Below are 11,622 nucleotides of genomic sequence, written 5' to 3' on the forward strand. Positions count from 1 at the left end.
AATGTAATGGCATTACTGCGGTCTAATGTAATTGTGATGTTGCGTCAGGTCATATTTTAGCACCCATGTCACCTCGAGCCCTAAACATAAAGCAGCATCTGTGCGGCATGACACTCACGTACAGATCCGCCGGATTCATGTTCTCTCTGTTCAGCATGTTGCTTGCCCTAAAGCACACTCAACTTCATTGTGATTGAACTCAAGACTTAAAAAACACTGAATAAATGCAGCAACATCTGATGAACCTGTCATAACCACTGAATAACTGAAGATTTGGTAAGTACTGCTTGAATTTCCTCATTTTATCATTCACTTCAGCTCTTTCAAACAGTACTGTGGCTTCACTGTGGTACAATTGATATTGGTTTACAATATTAAAAAAACATCTCATTTTACTGCTGAATGCTTGAATGCTGAAATGCACAAAATAAAGCAAAGAAGTTAAGGTGCAATAAGTTGATATATTAATGTATATAAAATGCTTTGTGTAAACAGTGCAATATGTCTCATGTAATACAATCTATTGCATAATGCATGAATATTTTTAGGTTGTTTGGTTTTTCTTAATTTTGTTTTCCTTGTCATCAAACTTTATATCTAATATAAAATATATCAGATGCTGACAGTGTTTGTCTTCTTTCAGTCAGCATATATAAGGAAATACTAGTTAAATCTCTAGTTGCAATGACAAAAAAACATAACCAGGTTTGTAGTAGTTAACCAAAAGTTAAATTTAAACAAAAAATATCACCTTGGAAAACGAATGTAATAAAATGCAATAAAATGACTAAAATATTAATATTATTGATAAAACTGAAATAAAATAAGTTAATAAGTATTAAAGTTGCTAAGCTAAATAGTTTTTCTTAAAAAAAAATAAATAAATAAAAATGACAAAAGTGTTTTTATATTAATATTTAATATTAATTCATAATATTAATAAATACTATAATAGCATATAAATAACACTAAAATAACTTTTTGAAGCAATATTGGCTGGAATCCCATGTGCTTTAGACATAAACTAAAATATCTAAATATTGCTATATTGTGTCTAACAAATTAATATCGTGAGTGTCATAATTTTGTGCTAATCTGTTGAAAAACGTATTCATAAAAAAAAGTACATAACCGTCGTAAAAGTTAACTAAAAGTTAAATTTAAACTTTAAAAAATCCCTTCTGGGCAAATAGCTGATACAAATAAATAATAAAATACATTACAATAAATAGAATATTAATAAAATAATATTATGATATTAATAAAACAAATTAAGTTACTCGAGCTAAATAGTTTTTCTAAAAAAAATTTTTTTTTATATATCTTTACATATATTAATAAAAATTTAAATAAAAATAAGCTAAATTATTATATTAATAAATGCTATTATAGCATGTAAATAATACTAAAATAACTTGTAGGAGCAGTAATGCTTGAAATCCCATGTACTCTAGACTAATCGAACTAATTGCTGTGTTGTGTCTAACAGTTAAATTCATATCATAAGTGTCATAATTTTGTGATAATCTGTAAAACAATTCATTTAAAAAAAAAAAAAATTTTTATTTATAACTAAGTAGTTTGTTAACCAGAGCCCCTACTGCATGAGATTGTTCGACTGCAGTATGTGGAGTGTTTTCTGTGGTTCTGGTTACAGGCTCAGTGTGACGCACGTCAGCACTATTAAATAAAGCTTTAGAAGCGTTTGTGGGAGTGACAGAGGCGGCGGCTCAAGCAGGAGGTGATTGGATGATCATTCTTCTGCTCAAAACACCGTCCACCACGTGCACTACAGCTCCCACCTCAATATCACTGACTGTTATATTATTTAGTAGTATAATAGCATGCACTAGGTTTCAAATAATAGTTTTTTATTTATTTATCTAATAGGTGTTCTCAAAGGAAATGCATATTCTTGGGACTACATTCATTTTTATTCTAGCCCTCAATGGTAAGTAATGAATTTCTTTTGTTTGGTGTATATGCATTTGCTGATATTGAGAGAATATTTCAGCCAAAAATTAAAATAATAATAATTCACCCTCAGATCATTCAAGATGTAGATGAGTTTGTTTCTTCATCAGATTTGGAGAAAAAAAAATGTGTAATTTCATCATTTGCTCACCAATGCAGTGAATGGGTGCCGTCAGAATGAGAGTCAAAACAGCTGATAAAAACATCACAATAATCCACAAATAATTGTCAGTCCATCAGTTCACATCTTGAGAAGACAAAAGCTGAAACAAATCTATCATTAAGACATTTTTAACTAAAATATGAGTTCATAATCCATAATAACACTTCCTCCAGTTAAAAAATCCATCTCCAGTTGTCTCTCACATCAAAATCCAGCCACATATTTGTTTAGAGCTGTTTTGGCTTGTAAACAGATTTTTCTTTTGATTCAGACCAGAATACTGTTGCGTTACTATGGATTATGGATGTGTTTTTTTAGTTAAAAACACATTTTAATGATGGATTTGTTACAGCGTTTGGATCTTATTTTGACGGCACCCATTCACTGCAGAGGATCCATTGATGAGACGGTGATGGAATGACACATTTCTCCAAATCTGAATGGCCTGAGGATGAGTTATTTTTTAGCAAATATTCATTTTTGGGTGAACTTTTCCTTTTAAAAGCTCTGGTTTGAGAATGAATGTATTTCCTTTTCCAGTCTGTCTAGGTTTCTACCTTCAGACGTCGGAGGTACAGGCGTACATTGGAGAAAGTGTGATATTGGCCTGCAATGGTTCAGGATTCCCTGATGAAGAGCTGCAAGTTTACTGGGAGGCGATGGGCAAAGACGTGATCTCTCTGCAAGGAGACGTCGTCACGGTCGGGAGAGGGTTTGAAGACCGTGTGAACTTCCTCAGCGATCCTACGGAGTCTATGGACTTTTCCCTCATTCTGTCAGATTTGATGCTGAACGATGGGGAGATATATGAATGTCTGTGGGAGGGAACAAAACCCATTTCTTCTGTGTTGCTACACGTGTCGAGTAAGTACGACAGTAACTACTAGTATAGACGCAGAGCACTGAAACCCCTGTTGGTCACGGATCAGCCATCTCCACGTAAAACTGATCGTGCAGACCAAACTGTATATTGTAGAGACTTGAAACTTGGAGGGATGGTAGTACTCACACCGCCTACAACGTCACCAAGTCTCGGCCTGACGGGGGCGCTACAGCGAACAAAAGTACTAAAACTCCTAAATTGTCAGTCGCAGGCTCAAGTGTCTTATGTCATTGGAATCCTTGGCTCACGCTCAGATTCAATTGTGAGCGATTTTTTGGGGTATTTCACATTTTTTGAAAAACCTAGTCCTAGAACTTTCGACTCATGGTTGCAAAGGGCCTGCAAAACATCTGAAAGGGGCAGGGCCACTTTTAGTAAAATGTCTATAACTCCTGAACAGAATGAGATCTGTTCGCCAAACTTGAGATCTGTTCGTTGTAGGACAAAAATCACAAAGCTATAGCACTTGGTGGTGCTATAAGAAGGAAAAAATTAAAAATGGCTATAACTGTGCAACCAATTCTCCCATCAGCATCAAAATTGGTGTGAACAGTCTTGGTCAAAAGTGCCACAAGTGTCTATAAGGACATTTGCGTATCTTAAAAAACATGGCCGCCATTGGCCGACGAAGTTTGAGCACCTATTAGACAAGGTTAACGAACGCTGGTCAAAACGAAACTCTGTGCACCTGTTTCACTCATGGTCTCAAAGATCTGAGAGAAATTTGAATGACTTTTTAATTTTTCTATGGCGCAAACGATCGTACGTCGCACAGTTTTTGCACATACACGCAATAGTCATATCATACCATAGAACTCCCCATTTCGTACAACTTTGCTTCTAGAACCACTGCTGTCAATCAAACTATTTGTTAAATGATTGAGAAGATGTAAGAAAAAAAAAACCTTACTCTTGCAAACTAGTCGTAGGTTTTTTCGAAAAAAAAAAACACTGCAGTACAATTCTCTAGACTCTCTAGGCCAATAATTATCAACAAAATGTAATAGTAGTAGTAAATCTATTTAGAAAAGGGGCTGTCCGAATTTACCCAAAATTAAAAAAACTCAAGGAAAACTCAAAACTTCAAGAAACCTGGTCAGCATATGCAACAGGTGATTCTAAACAAGCGGATCAGACCACAATTGGCACTATAACAGTCATTAATGTCACAAAACATAATATTTCTATATTAAATTACCTCTAAAATAAATAAATAAATAAAATAAAAATAATAATAATAATGATAATAATAATTTGCGCTTAAATGCCTTAAAGCACTTGAAACCCAGTAATCGGGCCTTGCAGCTATATTTTTTTAGAATTTAAATTGCAAAAATGTACTTCTGACCTGTCAGGCCCAGAGTAGCAGATCCATAACTGCAATAGACATTGAAGAACATAAGGTTCTCTTTTGAAATAAGATCTTTATTAAATCAGAACCTGTTTTAGAATCTTCATAAGAGTCTTCATAAGACTTAATCTTATCAGTCAATCTGTAGTTAAAGTTTCAGTAGGTAAGTGTAATATAAAACTCTCTTGTGTTTCTGCAGCACCAGAGTTTTTCACCGATTATGTTGACGCGTTTGAGGGTGACGATGTCACTTTGGAGTGTTTTGGAAATATTCCTAAAAATAAACCATGGGAAGACATTTACATCCAGTGGCTGAAGGATGACAGAGAAATCCTGCGCTTGAGCTCTGGAAAGGTGGAAGTCAGTATTGATTACAGCATCCTGAAGTTACCGGCCAAACACGACATCAGTCGCGGTATCTTCTCTCTGAGCATCACGTCAGTGAGTATTTTCGACCAGGGCGTTTATCAGTGCCGTTACAAGGGCATCGATTTCGAGGCGCCGCGGAGTGGATTCCCGGAGACCTACATGCTCACTGTTTGGGGTACTGAACGTCTTCAGTCTTTTTTTTTTCTTTTTTTTAAAAAAATACTTATGTTTGAAGTAGCATCTTTTTTGTTTTATGTATTTATTACATTGTTTTTTGTTTTTGTTTTGTTTTTTGTGACACATTTTCCCTCTGAATTCACATTAAAATTCATGTCACAAATATTTACATTTTAGTCATTTCTTATATTGTATCTATATTTATATATTTTGGTACATTTTACGACAATTCTCATTACTGTAATTATTTTTATACAAAAAATAAACTAAATAAACAAAAAATAAACTAACTGATAGTTATTTCAGTAAGCATAAGACAGTAAGCATAAATTCAGTATATAAATACTTCACGATTCACATATTAAAATGTGTATAATATTATATTTGTATTATATTATTAGTTTTAATAATTTTATTCTATTTCTCTCAATCAACTCCTCTTCTAGTGAAAGATACATCAAACACAGAGACAGGCACCGATTCTGGTAAGTTCCTGTTTGACTGTAGACAATAAGCCATTATACATTTATGCATTCAGAGAGTCATTCATGTATATATTTTCATATTAGAATGATTTCTGAAGGACCATGTGACACTGAAGACTGGAGAAATGATGCTGAAAATTCAGCTTTGGTCACAGAAATAAATAATATTTAAAAAATATGTTCAAATAGAAAGCAGTTATTTAGTACATATATTTCAAAATAATACTGCTTTTGCTATATTTTGGATCAAATAAAGGCAGGCTTGGTGAGCAGAACATTAAAAATCTTACAGTCTAAAAACTTTTGACTGGTAGTGTATAAACACAATTAATATTTAGTACAACAGGCATAATTTTTTGTTGTTGTTTTTTGTGTTAATTATAATTTGGAGGCAAATAAGTTAAAATTTGTCTTTTTATTTTTGAGACCTGGATGTCAGTGTTGTCATGTAACCTCTCTCTCTCTCTCTCTCTCTCTCTCTCTCTCTCATTCTGTCAGCTGTGTTTTCCGAGGTGCGGAGCAGCACGGCGTCTCTCTCCAGCTCCAGTGCTCTCTCTCATACTGACACGAGCAGTAGTGTGCCAGTTTGGACGTCTGTTTCGAGCGCTCAGACTGAAAGCGTCAGCTCAGTGCCAGCACACACATACTCATATGCTGGCAGCTCTCAGACTCAAAGCAGCAGCTCTGTGCCAACACTGACATATGCTGAGAGAGCCGAAGGTACTGTACTGACGCTCATCAGGGCCACAAACACACACACACACTCACTCACAGCGACCTCCTCACATATCCTGAGTACTAGTCAATGAATGCTTTTCAATGACTGGTGTTCTAATGTCATAAAAGTGAAATGAATTCACTTCAGGCTGAAAGAAAAGTACATTTATGCAGGAGATCAAAAAAAAAATGAAGCACAAATGTTAATCTAAAGTAATTTTTGCTTATCAATATGGTTGAATTGGATCATCGAAGGTCAGCAGCAAAGACACTGGTTAATAAAATGGGATATCATAATATCATAATGGATATTTGTTTTATTCAACATATTTAATTATTGCAGGGACGCGATCTACGTGCAAAGTGTAAACAATGAGTGACGTATAAGCGCAGATTGCTTCCAGCATTTTTTTTTAAATTAAAAATTCCAGAAATCCTGTTTTGTTTTGTTTTTTTTAAATGATTGTGTTATCATGTTTTAATTGTTTTATTGTTAGTCAGCAGAATTTTTTTTTATTATTTTTGCTTAATTAAAATAACCCAGCTGCAGTTTGATTGAGATTAACTGGAATGCATTTTTTCTGTTCTGATTCTGTTTTTGCAAATGAAAAGGCTTCATATATTGTTATTTAGTAGTTGTATAAATTTAGTCTGTTTTTGTCTCTGTCAACTCTATTTCTAGTGACAACAGATACATCAGTCACAGAGACAGGCCCTGATTTTGGTAAGAATATGTGTGTTTGTGTTATCTGGACTATTATTTAGCAGTTTTATTCATTTTAGTCTGTTTGTCTCTTTCAGCTCTGTTTCTAATGACAAAACATTCATCAGTCACAAAGACCAATTCTGGTAAACTATATATATATATATATGTGTGTGTGTGTGTGTGTGTGTGTGTGTGTGTTTTCTGGGTATTATTTCTATTTTTAATTTATTATTATTATTATTATTATTATTATTTAGTAGATTTATTAATTTTAGTCTGTTTTTCTCTTTTTCTACTCTGCTTTAGTGACGGCGGATCCATCGGTCACAGACACAGACGCTGATTCTGGTAAGAACTGAGTTTGTTTTTGTTTGACTGTCATAATAATAAACACTGAGACACTTTTATGTATTCAGAAAGTCATCTAGAAATGTAGTTTATAAATGCTATTTGAGTATCACTGGGATGTTATTAAAGATTTTACTAATATTTTGAATATGTTTTTAATTTTTATATTTTCCATTTTCATTTTAATTAAGTTTTAGTAATTTGTTGCATTTTTAATAGTTTAATTTATGAAATTATTATTACATTTCATTTAGTAGTTGTATTAATTTTAGCCTGTGTTTTTGTGTTTCAGCTCTATTTCTATTGGCGACAGACACATCAGTTACAGAGACACACACTGATTCTGGTAAGTATATGTATGTGTATTAACATATTTAATTTTATGATTAATATTATTTAGCAGTTGTCTTCATTTTATTCTGTTTCTCTTTTTCTACTCTAACAGATCCATCAGTCACAGAGACAGGTGCCGATTCTGGTAAGAACTGAGTTTTGCGTCTGTTTGACTGTAATAATAATAATGAGACACATTTATGCATTCAGAAAGCCATTTATAAATGCAGTTTATAAATGTTATTTAAGTATCACTGGAATGTTATTAAAGATTTTACTAATATTTTGAATATGTTTTTTTATCTTTATATTTTCCATTTTCATTTTAGTTTTATTAATTTTGTTGCATTTTAATAGCTTCATTTATGAAATTATTATTACATTTAATTTAGTAGTTGTATTAATTTAAGCCTGTGTTTTTGTGTTTCAGCTCTATTTCTAGTGGCGACAGATACATCGGTTACAGAGACACACACTGATTCTGGTAAGTATATGTATGTGTATTAACATATTTAATTTTATGATTAATATTATTTAGCAGTTTTTTTCTTATTATTCTGTTTCTCTTTTTCTACCCTAACAGATCCATCAGTCACAGAGACAGGTGCCGATTCTGGTAAGAATTGAGTTTTGAGTCTGTTTGACTGTAATAATAATAAACACCAAGACACATTTATGCATTCAGACAGTCATTTATAAATGCGGTTTATAAATATTATTTAAGTATCACTGGGATGTTATTAATTATTAATATCAAGATTTTTATATATATATTCCATTCACTTTAATTTTAGTTTGTTTGTTGCACTTTTATAATAGTTTAATTTTATTTATTTATTATTATATATTATTATTTAGTGGTTTTAAAAAATGTAGTTTGTGTTTTTGTGTTTCAGCTCTATTTCTAGTGGCGACAGATTCATCAGTCACAGAGACGCACACTGATTCTGGTAAGAACTGAATTTGTTTCTGTTTGACTGTAATAATAATAAACACTGAGACACATTTATGCATTCAGACAGTCATTTATAAATTTAGTTTATAAATGTTAGTATCACTAGTATCACTGAGATGTTAAAGTTTTTGTTAATATTTTTCCATTCATTTTTATATTAGTTAAAGTTTGTTGCACTTTTTTAATTGTTTAAATTTATTGATTTATTATGATATTTATTATTTAGTAGTTTTATTCATTTTAGTCTTTGTTTTTCTCTTTCAGCTCTATTTCTAGCAGCGGATCCATCAGTCACAGAGACAACCACTGATTCTGGTAAGAATAAGTTTGTTTCTGTTTGACTGTAAAAATAATAAACACTGAGACACATTTATGAATTTCAAGGGGGTTATTTATAAATTCTAAATGTAGTTTTTGAGGTAGTCCATGCATACTTTACACTACGTGTATTCCAAGTCTGAAGACATATGCTTATTTTGTATAAAGAACAATTTGTGTTTTTATCATTATTATTATTGTATTATTATTATTTAGTAGTTTTGGTCATTTTAATACTTTTTTATATTACATTAGTTTCCAACATAATATAATAGTGTGTTTTTTTTATGTCTAAGTATTTCATTAGAGAGACAGAGAAGTTGAGCAATTTCAACTTTTTTATAAGCTAAATTATTTTATTTTATTTTATTTTTTTTTTTTATTTATTTTTTTTTTGAGTTTAAAATAATTGAAGTTGAAATGACTTTTATAAGCTATGATAACTACACTTAAAAAATTTTAAGCAGCAACTGAACTGAAGTTGAAATAGGAGAATTAATTATTAACATTATAATTATTATTTATTTGTTTTAATAATTGTAGTCTGTGTTTGATTCTTTCAGCTCTATTTCTAGTGGCGACAGATACATCAGTCACAGAGACCAATTCTGGTAAGTATATGTATGTGTGTGTTATCTGGATATTATTTATATATTTAATTTATAATTAATATTATTATTCTATATTATTATTTTGTAGTTGTATTCATTTTAGTCTGTTTCTCTTTTTCTACTCTACTTTAGTGACAACAGATACATCAGTCACAGAGACAGCCACTGATTCTGGTAAGAACTGAGTTTGTTTCTGTGAAAAAAACTGGAAATAAATGCTTTCAGAGAGTTGTTTATAAATGTTATTTAAGTATCACTTATGTTATTAAAGTTAATTAAAGATTTATTTGTATTTTGAATAGATTGTTTGTATTTATATATATTTAAATTTGTATTTTACTTTAATTTTTTTTAATAGTTTAATTAATTATTACATATTATCATTTAGTAGTTGTATTAATTTTAGTTATTTTTTTCTCTTTCAGTTCTATTTCTAGCGACGACGGATCCATCAGTCACAGAGACACACACTGATTCTGGTAAGAATAAGTTTTGGTTTTTTGTTTGTTTGTTGTTTTTGTTTTTGTTTGACTGTAGTAATAAAAATAATGAACATTGAGACACACTTATGCATTTTAAGGGGTTAATTACAAATGAATAATATATATATATATGTAATTATAAATGTAGTTTTTGAGGTAGTCCATGTATATTATTATTTAGTTTTAGTCATTTTAGCCCTTTTTTATTTTAGGTTAGATGGCAAGGCAACATAATATAAAAATGTAATTTTTATCTGTTTTTATGTCTAAGTATTTAATCTAATCTCAACTTTACTTCAATGGGAAAAAAATCATAATAATAATATACAGAATGCATATATAGTAAAAAAAAAAAAAAAAGAAATGATATGATCAGTAGAGTCATGGTGGCTTGTTTTTAACTCAATAAAATAAATTGTGCAATTTCAACTTCTTTAATATGTTATGAGATTCAAAACTTGATTTTTTGAGTCAGTTCAGTATAATTTAAGTTGAAACGACTTGTATAACCGTAGGTGATTACACTTAAAAATCTAAGGCAGTAACTGAACAGTGTGAAATAGGAGAATTTATTTATTACAGTGATTTATTATTAACATTTATTATTATTATTTAGCAGTTTTAGTCATTTTATTCCGTTTCTGCTTTTTAACACTGTTCTAGTGATGACAGATTCATCAGTCCCTGAGACAGGCCCTGTTTCTGGTAAGTACTGAGTTTGTTATTGGTCGACTGTAGATAATAAACACTGAGACACATTTATGCCTTAAAAAGGTTCATTTATAAATTTAGTTTATGAAGTAAACAAACCTGTGCTCTCTATTCCAAGTCTGAAGACATAGCATGTCATGTATGCATTGTATGTCATGGTAAATGTTGTTTATATATATAATTTAATATATTTGTGATTATATAATCAAAAAAGCAGAACAGATTTCAGACCAAGATATCTCTGCAGCAGTCTTACATGCTTTTTTTGAGTTCTGCTTTCATTGAAAATCAAGCTCTGAAGTTTAATACGATCATCTGATGAACAGTATGAGAACATCACACTGAGATGAACCTTCAGCACGAACATCTTTCCCAGTTTCAGTGACGTGTGTTTAATGCGAGACGTTTCTCTCAGGTCATCGTGATCTTCAGGAGTTCCTCTCGGATGAGATCCCCTGGATCCGCATCGGCCTCATCAGCGGAGTTCTGCTCGTTACTGCCGTCGTTCTGGGTTTATTACTGATAGCTGGAAGAGTCTGAGTCGTTGAGAGAAAAGTATCGAAGGAATTAAAGTTTCAGACATTTCCAGGAAAGCAGCTGATTTTGTGAGCTGTGAAAATCTACAAGTAGTTCAACAAAATATGATGTATTTTTATATTGTCTTATCTGTAGAGTACTACTGTTTATTCACAGTACTTAATACTATTTGATACTCTTCATTTTGATAACTTTAAAACCTATAGATATCTTATAAATAAATAAATATATCCTATAAATATACTATATTGTCATCTATTCATATAGATTTTCATATAGCTTTTTTTTCTTGTTTTCAGAAAGAGCGCTGGCATGATTTTAATAACTAAGCCCATATTTTCTCTGAAAAACAGCTTGAAATGGGGACCTTGCCTTGCATTAAAAAAAAAACAACTTTGTAAAACTGTAGTTTTCTTTTAGCTGTGTAAACCTCTTGAACTTTTGATTATGGTGCTATTCATTTCTGTAGCTATAAATGGTGCTGTTCATTTTTCTGTATGTT

General features: G+C 31.3%; 1 protein-coding gene and 1 long non-coding RNA gene across 2 annotated transcripts; both read left to right on the top strand.

Moving 5' to 3' along the window:
• Nucleotides 1–1,826: 1,826 nt before the first annotated feature.
• Nucleotides 1,827–9,575, top strand: LOC127166666 (uncharacterized). Its single transcript, XM_051112129.1, has 16 exons — nt 1,827–1,951; nt 2,678–3,001; nt 4,571–4,915; nt 5,364–5,402; nt 5,901–6,122; nt 6,802–6,843; nt 6,921–6,968; nt 7,132–7,173; nt 7,466–7,519; nt 7,619–7,651; nt 7,937–7,990; nt 8,090–8,122; nt 8,403–8,456; nt 8,726–8,776; nt 9,343–9,390; nt 9,523–9,575. The coding sequence occupies exons 1-16, from the start codon at nt 1,906–1,908 to the stop codon at nt 9,573–9,575; spliced, it is 1,488 nt and encodes a 495-aa protein (XP_050968086.1). The 5' UTR covers nt 1,827–1,905.
• Nucleotides 9,576–9,835: 260 nt separating this feature from the next.
• LOC127171272 (uncharacterized) lies at nt 9,836–11,156 on the top strand. The gene is made up of 3 exons (XR_007828491.1): nt 9,836–9,869; nt 10,536–10,577; nt 10,999–11,156. It is a non-coding gene; the product is annotated as an uncharacterized LOC127171272 (long non-coding RNA).
• The last annotated feature ends 466 nt before the right edge of the window (nt 11,157–11,622 follow it).

The sequence above is a fragment of the Labeo rohita genome, chromosome 1, assembly GCF_022985175.1.
Source record: "Labeo rohita strain BAU-BD-2019 chromosome 1, IGBB_LRoh.1.0, whole genome shotgun sequence".
Taxonomy (NCBI): Eukaryota; Metazoa; Chordata; class Actinopteri; order Cypriniformes; family Cyprinidae; genus Labeo; species Labeo rohita.